The following is a 25794-nucleotide window of genomic DNA, read 5'->3' on the forward strand; positions in this document are numbered from 1 at the left end:
CGCCTCATTCCCCGCCCTCCCGCCACTGGGCCCCGCCTAGAGGGGGCGGAGCCTGTTGCCGGGGGAACGCGGGCAGGGCGGGTGCCCGGATGCGGCTCGATCGCAACATGGCGGCGGCCGAGTGAGGGGAGGGGAGCGGCGGCCGCCGGGCTCTTCGTGAGGGGTGAGCTGGTGGGGGGGGGGGCGAGGGGGACGTGGAGGGGCCTGAGGGGAAGGGGGGGCTGGAGTGGGGCACGGGGGGCCGGGGGAAGGGGGTTTGGGGAGCCTTGGGGGGGCCGGAGGTCTGAGGGGGGGCTGAGAGGAACTGGGGAGGCCTGAGGGGAGTTGGGGGTCCTGGGAGGAGCTGGGGGGTCGTGAGACGAGTTGGGGGTCCTGGGAGGAACTGGGGGGGACGTGAGAGGAGCTGGGGAGTTGTGAGAGGAGTTGGGGGGGGGGTCCTGAGGCAGAGGAGCTGGGGGGGCGTCCTTAGAGGAGCTGGGTTTGTCTGAGAGGAGTTGGGGGGTCATGAGAGGAGCTGGGGGGTTCTGAGGGAATTGGGGTAAAGGGGTTGGGGGCTATGGGGAGGGAAGTGCTGAGGCAGTGGGGGGTTCTGGGGGGGCCTGAGGGGAAAAGGAGGGGGGTGTTGGGTGTGAGGGGCCGAGTGGGGAAGGGGGTGTGAGGGATTGAGGGGTGCTGGGGGGGGGCGGAGAGGCTGGGGGAGCCCTGGGGCAGAGGTTGTGGGGGTGAGGGAGGTGGTAGGGTGCGGGGAGGGGAAGAAGAGGAGGGTTAGAGAGCATGGAGCTGGGTTTGGGGGGGACCCTGAGGAGCTGGGGGGTCTCAGGGAAAGCGCAGAAACTGGGGAGGGGGATGTGGGACCTGCCCAAAGCCTTGGGGCTGGGGGGGGAGCCCTGGAATGCGGGGCGAGGCAGGAGGGGCGCGGGCAGCGGGTGGGGAGGCCGAGGGAAGGGTAGGGATAGGGCCCTGCCTTCCTCCGAACACTCCCCGGCCTAAAAATAGGCTGAAATTGCGGGTTACGGGATGTTTGAGGTCCAGAGCCTCACGGAAATCTCTTGTTCTCCTGCAGATCTTCCACCGGAGGATCCCGGCATGCTCAGCTGAGTCGGAGAAGAGTTTTTCCTTCCTGGCAGGTAGGAAACAGAGACAAGACGGTTTGCCTGGAGGAGCCCCTTCTCCTCGGGGGCTCCCGTGGCCGCGCGTCGCTCTTCAGAAGCCCCTTTTTCTGCCCCTGCACTTTGCAGGCCGATAGCGGAGAAGGGTCTTTCCCAGCTGGGCTGTGCCTGATGCTCTCTGCCGAGCGCAGGAGGGAGGGGAATCGGGAGAACCACCATCGGCGTTGCTGTTAGGTGCTCATAAAAAGCCCCCTTCGTCTCCTGGGGTGTGGAAATTGGATCAAAGCCCTCCCCACATGCTTGCCGACACGCTGGGGTCCAGCTGGGCAGCAGCAGGTGGCTGGAAGCACTGAAAAACATCCAAGAATTGTCTTTTCTGGTGTCTTTTATCTGCGTTCTCGGTTCCGGGGGGGGTTTTATACATCCATCAGCATTGGCACGGTGTTTTTCTCTTCATTAGCCAGGCGAGTTAACGGTCGGTTGAGCGGCAGAGCCCCAGGGCAGATTTTTTCCCCGCATTTCACGCGACTTTGGGCTGGGCGTTTGGAGAGAGCCAGGTACCGGCATCCCCGGGGGCTGCCGTAACTGTCTCACACCGAACCCCTCGAAAAGGGGGTTTTCCCCCAGTTTTGCCCCATGGGGAGCAGGGCAAGAATAGAAGTTGCTGTCTCCGAACTCCTGGGTGAGCTGTTAGCGGGGATGGAGGCTCAACAGGCGGGAGCGCAAGGCAGCGTGTGCCCAACGCGGGTACGGGTTTTGGGCTGGGAAACTGCTAATTTGTGTAACCCCTTTCCCTCTGCCCACGAGTTCGCCCAACCGAATGTGCCCGCAGCTGGAGGTAATTGCCCCGCGCTTCGTTTTCTGTGCGTTCCCGGCGCCGGCGGTGCTTTGTTTGTGGAAGGGAAAAGAGAACAAAACAAGAGGAGTTTTTAGTTGCGTTTTGCCTGTGATTTTACCGAGTTTGGCAACAATTAAGCGGGTGGGCTGCAGGGCCGCGGAGGGGCTCCGGCAGCGCCCGAGGTGGTGGGCGCGTAAATAACTGCAAATTGGAGTTTATTGAGAACACCCAGCTGTGGGGAAGATGCAGCTGACCTTGCGAGAGTTGTGGAAACACACCCGAAAGAAAAAAAAAAAAAAAAAAGAAAAAAAAGAAGGTTTTAAATAAAGCCCCAAAGTTTGAACAGCGGCCAAAGAATTAGCTGCTGGCTGCCAGCACAAACATTAACTAATCCTGGCAGCCTTTTAAGGCAAGTCTCGTTAGTTCTGGTTAAGAAATAAACCTGTTGGATGGATGGATGGTCCCCGGCGCAGGTTGAGGGAGGTTTTCTGGGAGCTGCGGGTAAATGCCACGTAGGAACGGGACCGAGGAAGGTGGTACCCGGCGGGGGCGTGACGTGAGGCTGCGAGAATCCACGGAGTTGCTTTCCAGCCTTCGGAAAGATTCCTCGGAACCCTCCCGGCTCTGCTGAGGAGTCACCGCTGCGATTCCCAACTAAAGGTAATTAACTAGAAGGTGTTGGGGCGTTGAAAATAGCGGCAGAAGTTTCCAGGGAAGATGCCGATGGGATAACGACGGCTCGGGCTGCCTTTCCCCTCGCTGAGTGGAAACTCCTGTGCCGTTCCCAGATGTTTTCCAGATATGGATTATCTTTATTTGCGTTTGCGGAGGTGACATTTACGTTCCCGGTGCTTATCAAACCTGCCAGAAGGAAGCCGCCTCTATAAAAATAAATAAAATCGCAAGGTTTTGCTCCCAACCATTCCACGCGCTTCGTTGCGGGGTTGGTGACTCGTTTATGGGCGCGTGGGCTCCGCGAGCCGTGGGTTTGCCTGGCCGGCTCCGATCTCATCAGCGACGTCTCATTAATTGCCGCCCGCCTGTCCGGGGATGAGCCTGGAACCTGGACACCACGGGCTCGGGAGCTGTCGGAGGAGATCGGCTCGGGAAGGGGCAAGGTGTGGGATGAGGCAGCTCCGGCGTGGAACCTCCCTGCGATGCGCTTTTTCCTCTTCCAGGCTCGGCTCCTCTGCGCTTGACTTTTCCCAGGAATAATTTAGGCATTTGTGGGTGTTCGGCAGAGGGGGTGGATGCGTAATTCTGCATCATCGCTGGCGGTTACAGCTTACGTGGAGCTGATTTTGGCGCTGCCGGAGAAGAAACGGTTCCCTCTGAACGTCCACGGGATGTTTTCCAGCTCCCGCGGGGGACCCACACACCGCCGTGCTCCCGTCCTGGCTTGGAAAAGAGCCGCTTTTATCACACCGCACGCTTTTTTTTCCCCAATTCCAGAGGGATTTCCTGACCGCAATGTCCTTTTCACAGCCAAAACGAGCGTCCGGATAACGACGTGCCCGCGGGTCCCAGCTCCTTGGTGACATCCCTCGGAGGGAAGGACGCGTCCCCCAAAGTCCCGCCCGGCGCAGGGAGAAATCCCAGGGACCTTTTCACGCCTTTCCCACAGCCTAATTACAGCCGCATCGTTTTTTATTTAATAAAAACTGATTTCTCCTGAGCTTAGGGGAGGGATATTTGCCGTCTACCTCACGAGTCCAGCCCCGGTAGGTTTAGTGCTTGGGCGGCACCGGCACAGCTCACCTTCCCGAACCGCCTTCTTGGTTTCATCAATTTTCATTAATTGGCGTAATTGACAAGTGGATATTTTCATTATTTATTTATTTATTTTTAACTCTTCAGCCCCTCGCATGCTCTTCCTGCGGCTTTAAACCAAACCCTTCCAAGCTCCTTCTCCCCGCGTAAATGATTCGGGGCGCGAGTTTCTCGCTCGGTTTTCGGGGCGCTTGCGTCGCAGGCGGAGGATGTTTAACTAACGATGATTTTTCTCTAATAAAGTTGGACTTCATGAAAGCGTAATTCTTTTGAACCCTGCTCGCTCCGCTCTTCCTTTCCCTGTGTCGTGCGCTTACACGGTGCAAATAAGCTATAATGTCTGCAAATGATGTAAGGGGCTAATTAAAGGTTTTACGCGACTAATCAGCTTGCACTTTAATTAGCACCAAATGGTAATCGTTTGCCGAAATATAAATTGACTTCTGGGCTGCCTGTTACGGGAGCATCCGGCCCGCTCTGTCGGAAACGGGGCGTGGAGGGTGCTCTGCCTCCCGTCCCGGCTTCGTTAACCCCAGAGTTAACGAGTTGTTGCTAAAGACAGAACCTCGCCGTTTCGCCTTCCCAGTGTGTGGGGTGCTCCCCTCCAGGCAGGCGGCATCAAATCGGGTCGTTAACATCTCTCGGCCTAACGAAGCGGGGAGAAACAGCCGGTGCCGTACCTGCTCCCAGCTTTTATTTCCCATTTTTCCAAGTCCGGGCTGTGGGAATCCATGCGTCGTGCGAACGTGACGGTGTTTTTACCCTCATTTAATGCCACATCGGGGCCTTTCCAGCAGCCGGAGAGGGAGCTGAGCGCCCGTCGCTTTTGAAATACCCCTCGAAAGGGCCTCGTGACACCCATGCCTCATCCCGCCGGAGCCCCCCAGCTCGTTTGAGCGCGTGTAATTAACGCCCGGTGCGGGGGGAAGAGCTGGAGATGGCCGTGTCAGTCCCGGCTCGCATTCTTGGCGTGCCTCGCTCCCCTCACCCGCCAGCTCCTGCCTCGGAGGAAGCCTTGGGCTGTAAAAAATAAAGCCACGAATCGGTGCTCCGTGGAGCGTATTTGGGTCCGGTGGCATCGCAGAATTGTGCCACACGGTCGCCGTCCGCTGTGACGGAGCACAGCTGTCCCCAGCGAGGACACGGAGGTACGCGAGGGGTCTGACGAGCCTCATCTCGTTAATGCCAGAGGGGAGGCCCTGGGTTTGTGCTTGTGTTTGGGTGGGATGGGGTTTTTTCACCCTTTTTTCCTCCCTGAAACAAATACTTCAGCTGATTAAAATGGTCTTCCCTTACAAAGTGACTCTTTTTTTTTTTCTTTTTTTTTTTTCTTTTGAGAGCAGGCTCCCGCAGAATAGCAGCTGCAGCGGGAGGGGGATTTAACGAGAGCTCAGGTAGGGTCCCGGAGCTTCCTAACGGCCTTTGGCTAACGAGGAGCAGCGCGGTAATGTGGCACCCCGGCTTTGGGGTCCTGCTGCTGGCGGCGGCACCGAGAAATCCCCCTCCCCTTTTTTCTGCTGCCTTCCCCTCCGGGAACATCCGCAGTGTTGGAAGAGCGGCCAGAAATTAGTGCCTTAACGAGCTTCCCTTGCAGTGGGGCGAGGGGGACGTTGGAGACTGGGGACCCTGGTGGTCCCCGCTCAGCTCGTGCAGGGACCCCTCTGCCCTCGGAGCAGGGAGGGAGCCAGAAGAGCCTGCCCGCCCCTCGCCTTTCTTGCTCAATAAGGATTTTTAAGCCCAAACCGTGTTGGGAGGTACAATCCGCTGCCAGGTTGCGTTAAAATCATCATTACAAGCCATTCCCCTCCGAGGCCGCTGGGACGGCGAGACGAGTTGGGCGTAAATGGAAGGGACTTTGGCTTTCCCGGTGCTTGTTTGTGCTCTGAAGCTTTTCCGTTGCCTCTCGACCCGCTCCCAGGTGAGGCCACGTCCCTGCGGAGCTCCCCCCCCCCGTGCGGATTAACGCCCTTTCGCTGCTGCCGGGGTTATCTGGTTTCGATAATTAATAATAGAATGAAAACGACGCGGTCTCAGCTTCTCCTGCTCGCACGGCCTCTCCTCCAGCAGGGGTTAGGGAACCCCAGCCTGCGTTTCGGGGTGCGGGATACGCTCCTGTCCTCCGGGAAGGAGCCCCGAGAGGTAAATGGGGAAGCGCGGTGGCTGCCAGCCTGCCGAAGGCTAATCGGGTTCTGTCACAAGCCCAAGGTCGAGCCTGTACTCGCTTTTCTTGTTTCTCTTTTTTTTTTTTTTTTTTTTCATTTTATCCATTGCTGAAGAGCTGGCGCATCGGAATTAAATACATGGGGGAACCTTGGACGGTTTTGTTTACTTCCCCGGTGGCTTAACGCCTCGTTAAGCTGTCGGAATAAAGATATCGGCCACAGATCAAGTTCCTCCCCTCCACCCTTGGCCAAAGGGATCTGCTGTGCGTGGAGGAACCTGTTTGTCCTGGCCGGGATAGGTGGGAGGAGAAGATGCCAGATATAAACCGGGAGGCACTTTCTTCCTTTTTTTTTTTTTTTTTTTTTTTAAATTTGGAACTTCCTCTGGAAATCGCACTCCCGGGTTTGGTTAACCCCGCTGCGAGCGTGGAGTCGCAGATACAACAACTCCTCGGCTGATATTCCTCATCCCCTGTGCCAAAACAGTCCACATTTCCCAAGTTTTCCACACTGTTGCTGCTCCCGGAACAGATATCCCAAAAACGCCGTGTGATTTGCATTTCTCGCGCTGAAATGATGCCCTTTTAATTAAAAATCCCCCCTTTCTATGTTGTCAGGTACGTAGTAGGACGGAGTTTCCTTCGTTTTGGATCTTTTTGGCCAGATTGTGCTCCGGGGTCGCCGCTGCCGTTGGAAAAGTGACGCTTTCACCCGCCGCCGCTTCGCTGCCTGGCTCCCTCGTTAATCGCGGCGCTAATTATTTTCTGTGGTGCCCTGGGGTGCAGTCCTCTCGCCCTTCCCACGGCAGGCGGGCACCGGAGCGGGGATTACGTGAAGGAAGAACTTCCAAGCTCAGGGAAAAAAGCTGTTTGTGGGGAAAGCGGAGGTTAATAAGCGGAGTTTTGTGTGATATCCTGCACCCAACGGCCGCCTGGCAGAGCATAAAGAGCCAGAGGATCAATTTGGGTCCGGAGATGATCAATTTGGGTCCGAAAAGGATCAATTTTCCCAAAGCCCCCCGAGATTTCATCTCCCCGCGTGTCCCTACATGTGGCTAATTCTGCTTTAACGGCAGAAATTGGGTCCGCGGCGCTTCTTGCCCGTGTCTCTGGAAACCGAGATAAGGGTAATTGGAGCCCACGCTTCCAGGCTCAAATTGTGTCTGCGGGGAACGGCAGGACCGGCCCGGTTTTGGTGCAATAATGGTGTTTTAAGGGAGAATTTCTGGGTGCTGGGTGGCTCTGTCTGGGGGAGAAGGATCGCACCGGTCCCGTGAATCTTCAGAGAATCGGGTAAAATTGGGCGTTAGCGGTGAAGGGTGCGAATCCTTTCCCCAAGGCTGGCGTCGGCGCCTCTTCTCCGAAGACCTCGGAGCTCTTCATCATCGTCATCTTCCGCTTGTTATCCTGCTCTATCGAAAGGGAAAACGAAGTGCCTGGAGGTGCCTCGCTCCTTGTTGCGGAGCGAGTTGGGAGAAGAGCCGGCACCAGCCTCGCAGAAACCCACCTTTGGGGCCTTAAAGCACCCAGTGCTGGTGGGGCTGGGTGGAAAAAGGGGCAAAAATGAGAACTGGTTTCTCACTGGAAGCCCGAGCTTTCCGCCGGGAGGAAAACGCCGTGCCGGGCGAGTTTTTGCGTGTGGCGGTGGCTGGTTTTGGACCCGGCGTTGCTTTGCCGCTGCTCCGCGGAGCACCAAACGCAGCTGGAAACGGAGAGGCTTCGTGTTTGCGCAGCTCAGAAACAATATTTTGATTTTCTGGCTTAACCCTCGCTCCACCGACGGCTGGGCTTTGTGATTTCTCTCCTACAGCTCTTCACAGCCAAATCCTGCGGTATTGAGGCAATCGTACCGCTAAAAAGAAAGAGGGAGATTTATCCAGATAAGAAATAACCCATCGAAAGCTCCCCTCTCTTTTCGAGCGGGCAGCTCCCCGATTTCAGCCGCGGAGGTGCGGCAGCCGCCCCCGATTTCAGCTGCCATGAGCTCTGCTGACTCCAAACGGATTTATTCCGAGAGAACAACCCCGAGAGAACAACCTCCTGCCGTGGTTTTCGACGGGGTTAAAGTTTCACCTCCCTGCTCCTCTTCCCTCCCCGCAAGCCCCGGCTTGTCAGGCTCCTGCACCTGAAACTTCAGCGCAAGCCTTTTTCCCCGGCGCTGGGGGCCGCCTCTGATGGTGGGGTTGCCGCCGGTGGGGGTCACGTAGCCACGGCCTCAACTCGGTGGTCCAGCAGCCGGGCCTTTTAGCACCTCGGGCTCGTTTTTTCGCCCCGTGATTCCCCGCGTACGGAGCCGTCTTGGCCCCCACGTCGTGCCAGGGCGGTGGGGCGGCGCTGGGGTGCCCCCCCCAGCAGGACAGAAGGGACGTGGCCTCGCCATAAAACACCATAGAACACCCGGGGCCGCTCTTTGCCAAGCTGGAGCCCCCCCGCCCTGGAATTGCAGGGACGAGCGTCAGGAATCGAGCAGAGCTTTGATGTGCCGGTGCCCTGCGTCGCTGCATCCCGCAGGCCGGAAATTTTGCTTTGGGACAACGGTAGATTAAAGCAAATTAATCCCCTTTGATGGAGCTTTTGAGGCTGCCGTTCGGGGAGGTGCGTGGCCTCTGGAGCCGGGAGGATCCTGGCAGGGGTGACCGAGTACTTCAGATGCTTTGAATTCCAGGATTTCTCTCCCTCTCCATCGTCCGCCTGTGGATATCGGGTTCATTTAAGCGGAAATCGGTCGTTTAATCCATCCCAGGTACCGAGACGTGGCCCGGCACGCTCCAGCGGCCTCCAGCAGGTCCCCGGTTTTCGGGAAGGCTGACACCTTTCCTCCTCTTTGATGGTTGCCACTCCCAGCGCAGGACGAGCCTCCTGGCTTGCGCGGAGCCAGCCGGGCCAGTTCAACCAGGTTAAACCAACCCCGGCCGAGCCTTACGCTTCCACCCTCTCGCCGGAGCGAGACGTCGAGGGCCTCGGCTGGAAGGGGACGCCTGTCTCCGCCGCTTCCCTTCGGGTTTGTCCTTGGAGATCTTCCGTCCTCGGAGAATGTGATTCCGCGGAGGGAATCCCGGCTTTCCAGCTGAGCGGCACCTCTGGGACAAGGTGATTAAGCAGCAGGTAGGGAACCTTCCCGGCGCAGTCCTCGCTGCGCAAATATTGGGCTTTTTAAAGCAAAATGTAAGAGCAAAGGCTGGAACAAAGGCTTGGTGCTGCCGGAGGAGTTTATTGCCAAGGAAAAGGTGGCAGCGGGGCCGAGCCTGTGTCCTGGTGGGGAGGGCGAAGTCTCCGTCGTCGCTGATGCATCGCTTTTGTTTTTTTTTTTTTTTTTTACACGGATATTTTGAAATGCCGCTGTGGGAGCGGAGCCTGCTTCAGCTCCTGGCAGGGTCGAGCTGCGAGCGGAGTTAATTTGGGAGAAAATCCTTTGTTCCGGGGCTCTGAGGCACCGCCGGGACGTGCCCACACGGTGGGAAGGGGCGAATTCGGTGGCTCCGAGCGTGCAGCAGGTTCAGGAAACGCCGGGCTCATCGGCAAGGTGAGGGTTAGGAAGACGTGCGCCTTCCCTAATTTCATTCGGCTCCTGAAAGATTTGGGGGCTAGAGCTATGTCTTTGATGTGCTTTTATCTTTCGGTGAATTAATTGGCGTCTTTCACGAGGCTCTAAAAGTGATGCTGGGGGCTCTTTGCGCTCTTGGCAGCCGAAGAGAGCAGCTGGGGAGTTTGTGTAGTGGCAGCAGCTTCTGAAGACGTGCGGATCGGAGGGTTCGGAGCCGCCGCTTGTTCCTACTGACACGAGAGAAACCACCTTCCGGAAGGACAAAATGGGTTTTGCCCCTTGCATTAACAGAGGTGTCGCAGCTCGAGTTCTTCCTGATTCTCTGCGGCTGGTTTTCCCAAAACCAGATAAAATGAGGAGCGCGTAAACACTAAAATAGAGTCTCGAGGCATCTCTTGGGATGAATTTGGTGCTTTTTTGGGATGAAATCGCTGCGGCCGCCACTCTCTGTCGAGATTTTAAGCAAACCACCTTCTCCCTGCGAGCACGCGTGCAGCTCTCGCATCCCGAAAGGCTCCAGCACTGGCGGATCCCGGTTCAGGAATCCACGGAGCTGCCGTTGGACACGCCCAGAGCGTCAGGATCCTCCGTCCTGGTGATACCAGGGACACCCGTGGCACTCCGCTGTCACCTCCAGCCGAGCGGCGTGAGGTGGTCGCTGGTGAAATTGGAGAGGAAAACACCGAAAAACCCCGAAGGAGGGGTGGCGGGAGAGGACAGTCTGCAGCCGATGAGCTGCTTTTGATTTTTTTTTCCCCGGCCGCTGCGTCCTTCTGATGGGATTCTAGGAAAGCTTCCAAGCGCCAATTAGCAGTCGGACGGCAGCGCAGGAGATATTTTGATGCGTGAATGTTCTGAAACAGAGTAAATACCAGGAAAATTAGCGCAAATGGGAAGTGAGCAGTCTCCTTGTAAACCTCCATAGGTGATCAGCTTTCTCAGCTGTGGGGGCTTTTATACCCCGCCCCGACCCCGTAAAAGCCGTTTGAATAAAAATACGACCTCCTCAGCTGCGAGTTCGTGGTCCAGCACCTTCCTGGCAAACACCGATGGGGTGGACGGTGCCCGGCGGAGGCTCGGAGCCACTCGGCACGGCAGGGCTGCCATCAATTACAAACCTCCCAAGTTCGTTAACCAGAGTGGCCGGCTCCTCGGGCCCATTCAAGGCTGTTTCCTTTGAGCGAAGAGCAAAGGGAAGAAAAGAGAGGAGCGAAATCCAGCTTTTCTGGGCCAGAGGGGGCTTGGCCACCGTTCCTCCTCCCGGCCAGCGAGACAGCGAGCGCGCACCACCTCATGGGACCCGCCAATTAGCGCCGCTTTCGTTAAGGGAACGGCATCGCTCTCCTTCAGGCAGAAGATGGAGGAAGAGGCAGAGGCTTGACGTGGCGGAGTTGTGGTCCTTGCCTTTCGGAGGGTCTCCGATGCCCGGACGAGGGTCTCCGATGCCCAGGGAATGGGCTCCGATGCCCGGGTGAGGGTCTCCGATGCCCAGGCGATGGGCTCTGATGCCCAGGCGATGGGCTTTGATGCCCGGGCGAGGGGCTTATCCTCCTGCAGAGGGTCCAGAATCAGGGGTCTTAAAACCAGCCCGACCCTCGGCAGTCCTGGCCCTTGAGGGTTTGGCTACCGCAGCGCCAGCATGGCCAGTGGTCCCCACCGCCGGGCATGCTTCCCCGGCACTCTCTCTCCCGTGGGGCACAGAGGGGATTTTGGGGGGCTCTCGGACGCGCGGTGTGACAGGGGAAATTACCGGGAGGGCTGGTTCTTCCTGCCAGGATCGCCGGCGGGATTTCTGCTGGCTCTCCCTGCCCTTTCCCTCTCCTTCCTTCCCCGTCTCCGATCCCCAGCCGCCCGGAGGGGCACTTGACTGGCTGCTTTGTTTCAAATGTTGCTGCCTCATTGGTTCCCGGCTCAAATCTCCTCTATTCCTGCTCCGCTTCTCTCTCTCCAAAGCTTCGTCTTTAACCCCTCTTAGCCTCGCAGCGGCCGCGTTTCCATCTGCTCCCGGCTCTTCGCTCTCCGGCCTCTCCAGCGTGGGCGAGAGTTCAACGGCGGCGACGCTCCCCGTCCCGGAAAATGGTAAATAACGCCTGTGGGATCGTGGGACCGGCGTTAGTCACCCTCTGGGAGACGGTGGGAAGCTGTTATTTCGGTCGCTGACTTCGGAGTGGGACGGGCTTTGGTTCCGTGAGTGGTTCCCCCCCACCCCGGACGCCCATTTTTTGGGGTACACCGGGATTTACCGGCATCCGAGTGCCGGAGGATGAAGGAGAGGGAAGTCCGGCTGTCCCAGTGCGAAGCCTCTGCCTGCGAAACCGGTTCCGGATGATAAGAACAGGTTGGGAAGTAACCGGTGAAGCTGGGAAAGTGGGGAGGGCCCTGTGCCAGGAGCACCGGGGGGCCAGGGGCGGCTCCTGGGGTCCGGGAGCTGGGTTTCGGGGAGGGGGAGGTTCTGGGAATCCGCAGACCCCACATGCCGGCCCCGATCCTGCGCTCGTTCCCCCCGCCCCGTTGCTCGCTGGTGCTGGGGGAGGAGGCGCTTGGGAGTTTGCAGCGTCAGGAGTCGGGAGCATTGGACCGGAGCCTCCGGCACGAGCCGCGACCCCCCCAGACCCCCTTTTTTACCCCCCTGTACACGGTTTTGGGGGGGCTCCCCGGTCCCTGCACTCATCTCTCCCTCCTCCCCCTCTGGCTCGCAGGAAGCAGGAGGATGATGAGGGTGAGTAACGCAGAGTCCGGCTGATTTTTTACCTTTGTTTGTTTTTTTTTTTTTAACGAGTTTTACCCAGGGTGTTTGGGGAGGGGGAAGCAGCCGGGGGGGGGGCGGCTCTCAGAGGAGGTTTACTCCTGTTTCCGAGCCGGAGCGGGGTCGGGGCGGCTGTCGGAACGGCGCGGAGCGACAGGCGATCTCTCCATCTTGCCGGCGGGAGCGGGTCTGGTGTTCGTTAGCAGCGCTGCGAGGTGAGGCCGGGGTTTCGGGGGGGAAACGAGTTATTTCTGGCAAGGAGGAGGGGAGGGACTCACGTTTTCCCGGCGCGGAGCCGGGGTGGGGGGAGCGCATTTGCCTGGGGAGGGAAAGGCGAAAAATTGAAAACCCATCCAGGAGGGGAAAGCTGAACCCCCCCGGCTCCATCCATGCCAGATGCGGAATTTGGACTTTAAAAACCTGAATATCCCGTTGGCGCAGGCGTCCTGCTCGGCTGGCTACCGCTTCCCAGCTGGTGGCAAGCGAAAGGTGGTTCCGGTGGTAGATAATGTCTGCTGTCGTGGTGGGAAAGAGGGCTGGGGGCTCGTAAGACGCCCTAAAACTCCTCATGGGCTGAGGAGGAGACCTGAATGCCAGAGCCGGCGGTGAATTGGTGCGGTGGGTGACGGTGATGGCACTCGGGGGGTCCCTTTGCTCTCGGGGGTCCCGTGGGCTCCTCTGGCCTGGCAGGAGGCTCCGGGCGAGCCGAGCCGATGCCGGGGGCAGCCGAGACTCTGCATGGGGTGTTTTTTTTCCCCCAGCCCCACGTAATTCAGCCAACTTCTGAGCTTAAATCCTGTCTGGAAATCCAACTCTTTGCTTGCGGCGGGTGGAAAGTGGGGAGTTTGCGTCTCCGGGAGGCAGCCGTGGGCCAAACAGCCCCTTTCTGCCGCCCCACCAGAGGGTGATTTGGCTGTTGAAGGAGGAGACGAGTGTGCGAACCACTGACAGCCGCGCCGGGGATGTCTCCTGCGGCACGGGGATAACCGGGACGCTGCTGCCGGATCCCGCCGGGGACCTGCTAAATCCCTTTGCCATTGCCAGGACCCTCCTGCCAACGAACGCTTGCATCTGCCGGGTTTAGATTTTATGGAAAGGAACAAATTCCCCGTGTGCACCTCTGTCGTCTTTTTTGGTTTTCCCTCCCTCCTTTATTTCTCATGTGAAAGGCGGGAGGAAACTCCCCGGTGGGGTTTCGGGGTGTTTGTCAGCGGTGGAGAATATTCTGCCCTCGTTCCTTTACTCAGGGCTGCTGGAAGCGTTAGTTAATGGCTGACTAATTAAACAAAAGCGGAGATAAAGGGAATCTGACCTGGGCTAGGACGGCTGAGGAATGTGCGGAGCTCTGGCTGAGGATCTGGCAGAGAGGGGGAGACGTTAACCCGCTCCTACCCCCTTCCTCCTCCTCCCAGAGCCCCGTCCCACCTCCCAGAGCTCCTCCAGCCCCTTCCCACCCCCTCTTCGCCCCCACCAGCCCCCAGAGGGTATTTATTTTTCGAATCCGAGGTAGATTTGGAGGCTGATTAGCTTAACTGGCGATGTCCCGAGGCGCTCGGATGCTCCAGCCCCTGGCGCACGGGTTGGTGTAAATCCTCCGGCTGTATTTTCTATCTTTTCTGTTTCCCTTCACCTTCCCTGCGGGGAAACGCAAAGCCAGCGGTTTTTAAACGTCCCGCACCAAGTTGAGCGATGGTCTCCCCAAACCAGGAGACCCTTCGCCACCCAGGAACGGGACTTGTGTCCAGACAGCGATTCCCCACGAAGGCTCTTGCGTGCGAGGAAGGATGCCGAGCCAAGGAAGACGGCGTTCAGGAGCAACCAGTTCGGGTGAAAGGAGGGAACAGCCTGGGTTTTCCTTTCGGACACGATCCTGCCACGGGAATGGCACGAAATGCCAGTTCCTCCCAGAAACGGCGGCGGTCGGCCTGACCTGGAAGCTACGGGAAGCCAGCGTGATGCTCACCGTGGCGGTAAAAGGATGAACCGAACAAAAACGCCCGCCCCGGGGTGAGGTTTTATCCATCGGGGTCTGCAAGGTGAAGTTTTCCTGGCTCAGGAACCCCATAAACCTGCTGGCTGCTCGCTCACGCCTTCATTTACTCCTAATTAACGTCTTTGCCCCTGCGTGGCGCGTTTCAGGATTCGACCCAGCCCAAGCCAGAGCTCGGTTGTGCCGCAAAGAGCCGGCGAGCGGCTGTGTCCGACCCCTGGGTGAGCAGGGAAAATGGGGGATCGCAAATATGTATGATCCCCCTCATTTTTGAAGGGGGAGCAGGCCGGAGGTGGAGGCATCCAGGCAGGGCGAGACTTTTCCTAAAGGATGGGGGATTTAGTCAGAAAAAGACCGGGACCGCTGGAGAGGAGGGAGCGCCTTTGCGGAGCACCGGAGCTGGGATTTCCTGCGTGGAACAAGGGATTTGTCTCGGGAGCTGTTGAGTTTCGCACCGGGGCAGCCTGTCGGAAGCAGATTCGGGAGACTAAAATGGAAGGAAACGGCCACAATCGCCACCCGAAGGCAGTGAAAGTGGGAACAGCCAGATCCGCCCCGGCTCCGCCGCTCTCCCCGCGGTCCCCAGGATCGTCCCTTTCTGTGGGATGGGGACCTGTCACCTGGCTCCCCGAGGATTAAACCAGAAATAGTGGCCGAAAATGCCAGGCTTCCTCAGGTTTGTTTTCCTCGGAGCCCGCGCGGGAGGGGTGTGCTTCCTCCCCGCCGCCTGCTTTTTACTGACGAACAAATAAAAACTGGTTTTTCCCCCGCCGACGGGCTTTTGCCGGCCAGACGGCAGGGCTGGAGCTGGAGGCGGCTTGGGGAGCTCGTCCCCGCGGTGGCATTCCAGCGCTCTGTGTCCCCGGAAAGGGGATTTTTGGGTGCTTTTTGTGATATCTTGAAGCCTGAGCTGCTTCCCAAGTGAAATTGCCAACCTGCTTGTGGTTCCAGACATGGAAAAGGAGGGTTAATTCGCAGTTTCATCCTCTTCTTCCCCACGGTGAGGAGCGTCGGCGTACGGACACCGGGAATTGCGCCGCAGCCTGATTAAAATCATCATTTAACCCCCGTTAATTGCAGCACCTCCCAGACCGCGGCTCACCGAGGGTCAGCAGATCCCCAGGAATCGAACCCTGGCATCATCTGAGCTCAGAACCGGCCGGTGGTGACGGAGCTCAGCTGGATTTGGCAACCGCCGGCGGAGTTGGCAGCTCTGGGCGCCGTTTGCCGGCAGTAGCCGGGACGCCGCGGTGGAAATACCTGGCGGTACCGGTTTTTCCAGGCCGCGGCGAGGACGTTTCGGCAAGGGGACTGGTCGCCTCGGTCGCCATCCGCTGCCCCCGCCACCTCACCTACACGGGGCCGGACCCGCAGGACGCTCCGCGTGTGTTTAATGGGGGGAAAAAATCAGAGTTTAAGGTCATCCAGGTGCTTCGGGAGCGTTGTGAGTCGCTGATCTCTCCCCTCGGCTCACGCTGGGGTTTAAGAGGGTCCAACCTGTTTCTCTCTGGCTCTCGTCCCGGTCGGAATATCAGCCGAGCCACGGTGCCCGAGAGCGAGGACTCGCTTTCCAGTGGTGGTATCCGTCTAAACCTCGATTTATAGTTATTTTTCCTCCCCCAACACAGTTATTTCTTCCCTTCCCCTCCTGCGCCAGGGTCTGGAGGAGCAGAGACATGCCTGTCGGAGACCGCGCCGCCTTCCAGCATCTGCTCCGCTGCAGAAATTATTGAAACAACTCAAAAAAAAACCCAAAAAAAACCCCAAACCAAGCTGGAATTGTTGATTTAGGGGAGGCTCGACGGCGTACCTTTGAGCTTGGAAGGATGCAGGCCTCGGGACGGTGTAAACAAGGCTCTATTGTGCCCGGCTGCGGGTGTTTACACCAGGAAAAACGGCCTCATGGTCCACCCTGGGGCCCGGCTTCCGCAGCCCTTCATCCTGGGAGACTCCAATACGCCGTAAAAAACGACAAAACTTGTAAATAAACCAAGAAAACTGGCTGCGTGGGGCGGCTCTGCCTTTGCAGCCCGCAGAGGGAAACCGTACAACTTGTCGGGCCAAAAGTGGGTTTGAATTTAATGCTTTTATTTGTATTTTAGGCTCCTCGACCTGCATTTAAGCGCCGGAGTGACCCGGCTTTTGTTCTGGCCGGGGCTGAGCATCTCCACGCCCGGCTTTTTGCAGGCTGTTTTTCTGGCGGGTTTATTCAGCTTGGAACTTCAACCGCTGCCTTAGAACCGGGCTCAAATGTGGGTTTAGGTGACGCGCTTTAGGTAAAAGGCTGAAGGAACGGGGTGAGTCACCCACGTCCAGCCAAATGACCTTTTCTCCCCGGGCTTGCGTTCGTACCCAGCTGCTTTCCTCATCGCACCTCGTGGGTTTGGTTTTGTTTTTTTTTCATTAAAAAGAAACAAAACAAAACCAAACCCAAACCTCCTAGCTTTTAATTGTGGGAGGTTTTTCTGCTTAGTTGTTAAATTTCGGAGCGTTACATCAAAGGGAGAAGGGACGCGGCAAAATATCGGCGAGACGGGGCTCCCAAAACGTCTCTTTTCCTGGAAGAAAAATAACCTGGGATGACGCTGGGGAGGAAGAGAAGCGAAGCGGAAAAAAAGCAGGATCATCCCAGAGGGGAGAAGACCTGTCCTGACACCCCCTCACCGCTCCGGCGTCTTCCTGAAGCCGTTCCGCGACGCAGGGCTGCCCGTGGCCACCCCCCTCCCCGTCTTGCCACCGCGGCCCACCCGCTTGAGAAAAACACCGTGAATTAGGGAGATTTTTTCCAAGGTTCTGGCCAGGCTCCCGTCCTCCTGCCCGCCAGGCTCCGCTCCGCTCCCCTTCCCTGCCGTGGGGAGATGCTGGAAGGGGGGCGATGCTGGAAGGGGATGCTTTGGCTCCATCGGTGGCCAGCTGACGAGCCCCGAGGAGCACACGGTTGACGTTTTCCCCACAGCTGCTGGGGTTTAGCTTCAGTATAACGCCAAATATCGTACTGGATTTAATACTAACACCTGCCGCCTGTCCCGGTGGGGGTTTTCTGCCCCGAGGAGGCTGCGATGTGGTCGGTTGAAGCTCTTTTTTGGGGAGGGGGGGGACGGGGACGGGGGACAGTTGCCAAACTTTCGTTGCGGCGCTGCGAAACACTGGCAAGATTGGCCCCAAACCCCCGGGAGCCGGGGCACAGCGCGTCCGGGGGAAGCTGCTGGGAAGCGAAAGAGCCGGGGAAAAGGGGGAAGAGCCGAGGAAATGGCCCACCCGGGCGGCGACAAAGAGGGACGGCGGGCCAAGGAGCCAGCCTTTTTTTTGGGGGGGTGGGGGTGGTTCTTGTGTGCTGTACGGGCAGCCCGGAGCCCCCAGAGTCTCCCTCGGGTCGCGACGGCTGCGTTAAATAAATCACGGCAGGAGGGAGCTGCGAATGCGTCTTCGAACACACAGCGGGGGGGAAAAAAGGCGGGGGGGATAAGCAAAAAAACGGGGTGTCTCAAACGCGGCTGCGAGGTTGGGGCGGGGGGAGCTATCGAAACCCTCCTGGATGGCGAGCAGCCTAACGAAGCGCGGGGCTCGCGGTCGCTCAAGGTGTTTCCTTTTTGGCGCGGTAATTATTTTGCCAGAGAGCGAGTTCCTAATGAAGGGGCTGTTCGTTTTGCGGCTTGCCGAGGTCCCCCGCTGCGCTGCCCGCCTCTGCGTCCTCCTCCAGCCTTCATTTCTGTCCCTTTCCTTTCCTCCCCCCGCCCCAGGTCTTCTAGCCGGCGTCACCATGTTCAGCAAGAAGAAGAAACGCATCGAGATCTCGGCTCCCTCCAACTTCGAGCACCGCGTCCACACCGGCTACGACCAGCAGGAGCAGAAGTTCACGGGGCTGCCCCGGCAATGGCAGGGCATCATCGAGGAGTCGGCCAAGCGCCCCAAGCCGCTGGTGGATCCCGTCTGCATCACCGCTATCCAGCACGGCTCGCAGAAGGTAGGCAGCTCCGCCGGCGCGGCCTCTGAGACTGCTTTTGGGGCCGGAAAGCCGGGATTGGGGATCGTTTGGGCTCCATGCCTTCTCTCCAGGGTGCCGCGGAGCAGGTAAGGTGATGGTTTGGTGTCGAACCCCACGGCCGACTGCCTGCCCCTTCCCCGTTACGTGCGGGGCTGCGCAGGATGGGGTGAAAACCTCTCCCGCATGCTTCGGGCAGCTGGAAAAAACCCACCCTACAGGAAAACGCCAGGGAAACGGTGGCTGTTCCTTCCCATCTCATCCCTTCCCCGTGCCTGTGTTTCCCCGAGCTGCCCTTATGTCATTTTTTTTAAAGTCTGGCTTGTCTGCTCACCTCAGTTGAGGACACCCACGCCGTCCCTGTGCCCCAGCTCTCCGCCATCCCTCCAACATCACCCTAATTAAAGTTCCCGGCACCGGCCGCGGTGCGACCGGCATATGCCCGGCGGCTTCGCTGCCTCGGCTGGTTTGCCCTGGACAATGGGGCAGCTCCAGCGGCCGTGAGTAACGCCGGCTGCAGCCCTTCCGAGCCTCAGTGCCATTTTCTGCTGACCCAAAAAGACCCAAAACCGGCGGGGCCCCTTTGGCGCTGCCGAGCCCCGTGGCTGGTGGCCGGGAGCCGCTGCGTCCCACGCAGCCGGGGTTTGTTGTGGAGGTCCAGGCCTCGCTCGCCTGTTAAAATGAGAAAATAACCCGCTTCCCGAGGCGGTGGGAGGAGGAGGAGGAGGAAGAGGAGGGGATATAAATAGCCGAGGACGGCGGGCTGCGCTCGCTCGCCCTGTGCGGAGATGCTTTCTGCGGAGGAAGGCATCCTCCTCTTTGGAGGGAGGCGAGAGGCCGCGGGGATGGGGTGTCTCCCGCTGTCCCCTTGCTGCACGGTCGCACCCTCCGAGGCTCAAATCCCGGCAAACGGGGCACGTCCCTCCCCACCCCAGCCCAGTTTGATACTGGGAGCTGTGGGAAACCCCCCCCTGCCCCCGCTGCGGCCCACAGCTCCCCAGTTTGGGTGTCCCACCCGGCTGGGACCTGCCTCCCAGTATCAGGCTTCGTCATTCCCTGCTCTGCTCTTCCCATCCGGGATGGGCTCGTTAACCTTTGGCTAAATGAACCGCGGCTGCACCTCCTCTCCCTCCTCCTGACACCCAGGGGAGGAGGACCAGCGCCTGCCCCAGAGCTCGACCCCAGCCAGGGGAAATACCTGCTGGTTTTGCACGAATAACGGTGTTTTGGGGGCAGACGGAGCCCCCCAGCCCCTGCCCCGTGAGCCCCCCCCAGTCTGGCCAAAGCCTCCTTGGGGGTGTGGTGCCTCTTGCCGACGCTTGGCCTATCCAGGAGAAGAGGGACGAGGCTGGATCCGGCTCCCCCGAGGGTATTTTGGTCCCGAGAAAGCTCCCAGTGGGGCTGGTGGGGAAAGGCAGGGCCCCCTCCCCGAGACCCCAGCCGCCTCCTCCGCGGGGTTCAGCCACCTCCGACTGGACCGAGTTGGCATCGAGCCCCCGCAGACCCCGTCCCCTCTGTGTGAGCCGTGTCCCCCGTCACCACCAGGCATTTCATTTTCATTTTTTTTTTATTATTTTCTTCCCTTTTTTTTTTTTTTTTCTTTTGTTCTGTTCGTGCTTTGTGTTCCTGCCCGCCTCCCGCCCCACCTTCGTTCCTGCTCAAAGACCATCGTGCGGGGCAGCAAAGCCGCCAAGGACGGCTCCCTCACCTGGCTGCTGGACGAGTTTGAGAACATGTCCGTGTCCCGTTCCAATTCTCTGCGCAGGGACAGCCCCCCCTTCCCGCCCCGCCGCGACCAGCTCTACCAGGAGAACGGCCTCTCCGAGGGCCCGGCCGCTGCCCGGCCGCACGAGGATGCCGGCAGGAGCAAGGAGAAGAGCCGCCACGGGGCCAGGAACGAGCTAGAGCAGGGCAAGGAGAGACCCCGGGAGAGGGAGGACCAACGCGCCCACCACCACCATCACCACCACCATCACCAGCCCCGCGGGCAGGACCCCGGCCCCAAACCCGCTCCCCCCGCCGGCGGCCGCCCGCCCCCTCCCGAGTACCCCAAAACCCCCTCCGAGGGGGACGGCTGGCGGGATTACCCCGCCGACAGGGACTACAGCGAACCAGCCGACCGGGTGGTGCGGCGGGAGCGTCCCGAACCCTCCGAAAAACGCCCCAAATCCACCTACGCCGGCCAGACCAGCCCGCAATCCCCCCGGGACAAACGCCCGCTCTCCGGGCCCAATATCCGGACTCCCAACATCCCCGTCTCCGAAGGGGTGATGAAGACGGCTCAGCAGACGGGACGGCCTTTTAATACCTACCCGCGGGCTGAGACCGACCCCGGCAGGGCCGTGGGTTCTCAGGTAAAGGTTTGCCCCCCGCCCCCCCCCAATTCCTCGCTCCCCTCCGCTCCAGCCGGATCCGCTTGGCAGCCGCCTCTCCTTCCCCCGGGGGGAAGGTTTTTCCTCGCTCTGCCTCGTAGACGAGCAGCTTCTTCTCTCCTGCGCTTCCTCCGCAAACGCCAGCTCCTGCGCCCCGATAAAGACCGGGAAGACCGGCACACCACCGAAAAACCACCGGCTCCGTGCTTTCCTCCCCGCTGCCCTGTCTCCGAAGCGGCTGCTGGCTTCTTCTGTGGTCTCCCCTTCCCCTTTCCTCCCTCTCCTTCCTTCTCTGTCTAGCGCAAACCTTTCCTTTGGCAGCGTCCAGCCCGCTCGCTCGGTCGGAAGCCGCAGGGTCGGCGTTTTGGGGGAAAAACCCCCAGCTCCGGCCGCGGCTCACGTCCCTTTTCTCCCCTCTCCTCGCAGGCAGAGCACCGGCCGGGACGACCGCAGGAGGTGGCATCCAATGGTCCGGTGAGCGGCAGCGGTGGTGCCGGTTCTTCCCGAGCCCACCCTCCCGGCCCGCTGCCGCCGCCGCCGTCACGCTCCAAAAACCCCGAACCGCCCCATCCCGGCCTCACCCCGCACGCCTCGGACCCCCACCTCTCTCGCCAGCCGCCCCCCGGCCCCCCGCAGCAACCCCGCTCCCCTCAACGCGAGCCCCAGCGTGTCTCCCACGAGCAATTCCGGGCGGCCCTGCAGATGGTGGTGGATCCCGGAGACCCCCGCACCTACCTGGACAACTTCATCAAGATCGGGGAGGGCTCCACCGGCATCGTCTGCATCGCCACCGTCAAGAGCACCGGCAAACTGGTGGCCGTCAAGAAGATGGACCTGCGCAAGCAGCAGCGGCGCGAGCTGCTCTTTAACGAGGTGCGGCGGAGCGGGGACCCCTCGGGGAGACCCCCGGCCTCCCCCAGCACCCCCTCTTGGGTGTCGGGGGGGGTCTGAATGGCCGCCTGCGCTCCGCAGGTGGTGATCATGCGGGACTACCAGCACGAGAACGTGGTGGAGATGTACAACAGCTACCTGGTGGGCGACGAGCTCTGGGTGGTGATGGAGTTCCTGGAGGGCGGCGCCTTGACCGACATCGTCACGCACACCAGGTATGTCCCCAGCCTCGCTGTGTGCGTGTGTCCCCCCCCCAGTCCCCTGCCACCCTCGGCTCTCGCCTCCCACCTTCTCCCTCCTCCGGCAGGATGAACGAGGAGCAGATCGCGGCCGTCTGCTCGGCCGTGCTGAAGGCCCTCTCCGTCCTCCACGCCCAGGGCGTCATCCACCGCGACATCAAGAGCGACTCCATCCTCCTCACGCACGACGGCAGGGTGAGCGCCGCGCCGGGGTGTAGGGGGGGTGGCCGGGCGCCCAGCCTTCCTCCCCGCCCGCCCCTTCTCACCCCAGAACACCCCCCCTCCTTCAGGTGAAACTCTCCGATTTTGGGTTCTGCGCCCAAGTCAACAAGGAGGTGCCGCGGCGGAAGTCGCTGGTGGGGACCCCGTACTGGATGGCGCCGGAGCTCATCTCCCGCCTGCCCTACGGCCCAGAGGTCGGCCCCCCGGCGGTTTGGGGGAGTGCGGGGCAGATTCGGGGGGGCGTGGGGCGGATCTGGGGGATGTGGAGTGGTTTTGGGGGGGCGTGGGATGCATTTGGAGGGGCATGGGGCGGATTTGGGGGGGCATGGGGTGGATTTGGGGGGGCGTGGGATGCATTTGGAGGGGCGTGGGGTGGATTTGGGGCAGTGTGGGGTGGATTTGGGGGGGGCGTGGGATGCATTTGCGGGCACACAGGGCAAATTTGGGGGAGCGTTGGGCAATTCTGGGGGTGCACGGGGCAGATTTTGGGGCCATGGCGCAGATTTGGGGCTGAATGGGGCAGATTTAGGGAATGTGGGGTGGATTTGGGGGCGTGTGGAGCAGATTTGGGTGTGCATGGGGCGGATTGGGGGGGTATGGGGTGGATTTGGGGGGCCATCGGGCAGGTTTGGGGAGCGCGGGGCGGATTTGGGGGACGTGGGATGGATTGGGGGGGGGCGTGGGGTGGATTGGTTGGGTGCGGGACGGCTTTGGGGGCGCACGGAGTGGATTTGGGGGCACGTGGGGCGGATTTGGGGGCGCAGGGCGGCCTCACCCGTGAAGTGACCCCCCCACTTTTGCCGTGTGTCCCCCCCCGCCCCCCCCGCAGGTGGACATCTGGTCCCTGGGCGTGATGGTCATCGAGATGGTGGACGGGGAGCCCCCGTACTTCAACGAGCCCCCCCTGAAGGCCATGAAGATGATCCGGGACAACCTGCCCCCCAAGCTGAAAAACGTGCACAAGGTAAAAGGCCCGGGGGGATGGCGGGGGGGGTGGGGAACCCCCCGGGGGGGCTCCCCGAGGTCCCTTGGGGTGTGTGTCCCCCTCGTCCCGGGGACGTCGCTGAGGGTCGTCCCCCCCCCCGCTGCCTCCCCGCAGGTTTCCCCCTCCCTCAAAGGCTTCCTGGACCGCATGCTGGTGCGGGACCCGGGGCAACGGGCCACCGCCACCGAACTCTTGAAGCACCCCTTCCTGGGCAAAGCGGGCCCCCCCTCCTGCATCGTCCCCCTCATGCGCCAGAACCGCATGCGGTGAGGAGCCCGGGGACGCCGGTGACATCCCGGCCCCCCCCCCACTTCCCCGTCCCTCCCGTCGCCTCTGAACTGGATTCCTGACTGTGCCACTACTGTCGGGGGGCGCGGGACCCCCCCCACTACTGAGCCGGGGATGCGGCCCGGGGTGGCGGGGGGGGGGGGCGGGACGCGGCTCGGTGGGAACGACGATGCCGACCACGGCGAGGCCACGCGGTGACGCGCTCCCGGTGTCGTCCGTGCCCCCCCCCCCCAACTCCAGCTTCCCGGCAGAGATCTGGGGCTGGGGGCTTGTCCCGCCCCGGGCCCGCTGTCGCCCCCGCCCTGAGGAGCCGTTTGGGGCATTTCTCCCCCTTTTTCTTTTTCTTTTAAATCCTGGGGGTTTTATCCCCATCCGGCCCCGGGGTTGGGCCACCACCTGCATCTCCGTGGAGGGGGGGGGACACACGCGTCCCCAACACTACGGCCCCGCGGCCACACTACTGATTTGGGGTCCCTACCCCCCCCCCCCCCCTCACCTTCCAAACACATTTTTGTTCTTTTGGGGTTTGTTTGTTTGTTGTTTTTTTTTTTTTTTCCCCTCCTCCCATTTTGTTTTTTAACAAAGCTATTTATATTGTCGTTTTGTAACGCTGCGGAATGGGGGGGGGGGGGCCCCGGGGCCGGCACGGGGACCCCCGGAGATTACACGTGTCCTTTTGGAGACAGCTGTGTCCCATGTCGTTTCTTTGGGGGGGGGGAGGCGTCTGAGCGTGTGGGAACTCCCCCGCCCTGGGTCCCTGCTTGGAGGAGGAGGGGGGTGACGGTGGGAGGGACCCCACTTTCCCTGCCCAAAGCCGCCCGGGGGGGGCTGCCTGCCACCCCACCCCACTTCCCCCCGGAATAAAGCACCCGTGGGGCAGGACCTGCTGCGGCCTCCAGGCTTTATTGGCTACGAGAGAGTGGGGGGGCGGGGGGGGGGGCAGAAGGGGGGGTGGCACTGCCACGTCACCGCGTGGCAGCCCACATTTGTCATCCGTGACCCGCGTGGACTCACGGTGACCTGCGTGGACTCACGGGGACTTGTCTTGGCCCGCGTTGACTCGCCTTGAGTTGTGTTGGCTTGGCTTGGCCCTCCTTGGCTTGGCTTGGCCCGCGTTGACTCACGTCGGCTTGTCTTGGCCGAGATTGGCTTGTGTTGGATTGCGTTGACTCGCGTTGGCCCGCATTGACTCACGCTGGCTAACGTTGGCCCGCGTTGACTTGTCTTGGCCCACGTTGACTTGTCTTGGCCCATGTTGACGTGCGTTGACTCACGTTCACTTGTCTTGGCCTACGTTGATTTGTCTTGGCCCACGTTGACGTGTGTTGACTCGCGTTGACTTGGCCCACGTTGACTTCCACTGGCCTGCCTTGGCTTGCAGTGGCCCACGTTGGCTCGTGCTGACTCTTGTTGGACTGGTGTTGCCCCCCGCCGCCCTGTGCCCCCCCCGGCCTCAGTTGCACTTGCAGTAGTAACTGCTGATGGCGTTGTTCCAGTCGCCGAAGAGCCCCAGCCGCACCTCCTGCAGCCGCGGCACCGCCCCGGCCCCGAAACGGCGACTCTTCCCCCTCTTGCCGGCGCGAGACCAGACGGTCAGTTCGCAGCGGGTGCCCACCACCAAGGAGGAGATGCTGTTGCCCCAGCCCCGGGGCATGTAGGGCACGTCGTCGCCGGGGTCCACCACCAGGACCTCCCCCGCGCAGCACTGGTCGTAGTAGGGGCTGTTGTCGGTGTAGAGCTGGGCGCAGATGCGGGTGCCGTTGGCCGTCCGCAGGGCGGAGGGGGCCGGGCACTGCGCCTCGGCCCCCGTCACCGCCGCCGCCGCCACCAGCAAGGCCACCAACGCCGCCGCCATCGCCCTCCCCCCTGCTGGCCCCGCTGCCGCGCAGATATACCCGCGCCCAAGGACAGGGTGATGCGGGGGGGGGGGGGGGGGGGGGGGCGAGATAACACAGGCATTTGGGTCCCCCACCCCCCCCAAAGGCCTGCAGCCACCCCCTTCCTGGGAAGGGACCCAGGTGTCTCCCCCCCACCCCGCCCCGGGACCTCCCTCCTCTTCCTCCCCCCTGGGAAGGGACCCAGGTGTCTCCCCCCACCCTAAGGATCTCCACCGCCCCCCCCAAAACACCCACCCCCCCTGGGAAGGGACCCAGGCATCCAGGAACCCCCCCCTCCTCCTTGAGAACGGACCCAGGTGTCTGGGCCCCCCCCCTCCATGACCTACACCCACCCCCCCGTACTCTGGGAAGGCACCCAGGTGTCCGGGGACCCCCCCCCCTCCGCCTTGAGAAGGACCCGGGCCTCTGGGCCCCCCCCGGGACCTCCACCCCCCTGGGAAGGGACACAGGCATTTGTGTCCCCCCCCTTGAGAGGGGACCCAGGTGTCCTGTCGTCCGCGCCCCCCCCCCCCCCCCCCCCCCCCGCCCATCTCCTTGACTGTGGCCTTGGGGAAACTGAGGCACGTGGAGGGGGGGCAGGCGGGGGACCCAGGTGTGCTGTATGCAAATGAGGGAGGGTAATTAGCCGGGGGGGGACATGACAGTAATGGAGGGGGTGCATGCTCCGTCCCCTGATTTGCATATTAATGACCTTGCGGGCGGGGGGGTGCCCGGTGGTCTCCGGGCAGCAGCATCATTCTTCCCCCCCCCCTCCCCGTC

At 60.9% G+C, this 25794-nt stretch overlaps 2 protein-coding genes across 13 annotated transcripts; one reads left to right on the forward strand and one right to left on the reverse strand.

The window, feature by feature from the left end:
* Positions 1-16: 16 nt before the first annotated feature.
* PAK4 (p21 (RAC1) activated kinase 4) lies at positions 17-23769 on the forward strand. 12 transcript variants are annotated; one of them, XM_063322101.1, is made up of 10 exons: positions 17-163; positions 1064-1127; positions 17899-18122; positions 19805-20494; positions 20939-21385; positions 21485-21618; positions 21711-21837; positions 21933-22058; positions 22694-22828; positions 22964-23767. In XM_063322101.1, exons 3-10 carry the CDS (start codon positions 17919-17921, stop codon positions 23117-23119), a joined length of 2019 nt encoding a protein of 672 aa, XP_063178171.1. In that variant the 5' UTR covers positions 17-163; positions 1064-1127; positions 17899-17918; the 3' UTR covers positions 23120-23767. The 12 variants fall into 12 exon arrangements, with proteins under 12 accessions (XP_063178171.1, XP_063178173.1, XP_063178176.1 ...); XM_063322098.1 differs by lacking the exons at positions 17-163; positions 1064-1127 and adding exons at positions 10720-10893; positions 11398-11501 and having other exon boundaries at positions 22964-23768; XM_063322109.1 differs by lacking the exons at positions 17-163; positions 1064-1127 and adding exons at positions 10763-10893; positions 11376-11501 and having other exon boundaries at positions 22964-23768.
* Positions 23770-24076: 307 nt separating this feature from the next.
* On the reverse strand, positions 24077-25003 carry SYCN (syncollin). The gene has a single exon (XM_063322120.1). It carries the CDS (start codon positions 24990-24992, stop codon positions 24591-24593), a length of 402 nt encoding a protein of 133 aa, XP_063178190.1. The 5' UTR covers positions 24993-25003; the 3' UTR covers positions 24077-24590.
* Between the last annotated feature and the right edge of the window lie 791 nt (positions 25004-25794).

The sequence above is a fragment of the Chroicocephalus ridibundus genome, unplaced genomic scaffold, assembly GCF_963924245.1.
Source record: "Chroicocephalus ridibundus unplaced genomic scaffold, bChrRid1.1 SCAFFOLD_485, whole genome shotgun sequence".
NCBI lineage: Eukaryota > Metazoa > Chordata > Aves > Charadriiformes > Laridae > Chroicocephalus > Chroicocephalus ridibundus.

Excerpts from the sequence above, each read along its gene's own strand:
- PAK4 (XM_063322098.1), top strand. The coding sequence starts at position 10,844 with ATGCCCGGACGAGGGTCTCCGATGCCCAGGGAATGGGCTCCGATGCCC. Across the intron at positions 22,059-22,693 it reads GCCTGCCCTACGGCCCAGAG|GTGGACATCTGGTCCCTGGG; the intron begins GTCGGCCCCCCG and ends CCCCCCCCGCAG. Across the intron at positions 22,829-22,963 it reads AGCTGAAAAACGTGCACAAG|GTTTCCCCCTCCCTCAAAGG; the intron begins GTAAAAGGCCCG and ends GCCTCCCCGCAG.
- SYCN (XM_063322120.1), bottom strand. The coding sequence starts at position 24,992 with ATGGCGGCGGCGTTGGTGGCCTTGCTGGTGGCGGCGGCGGCGGTGACG.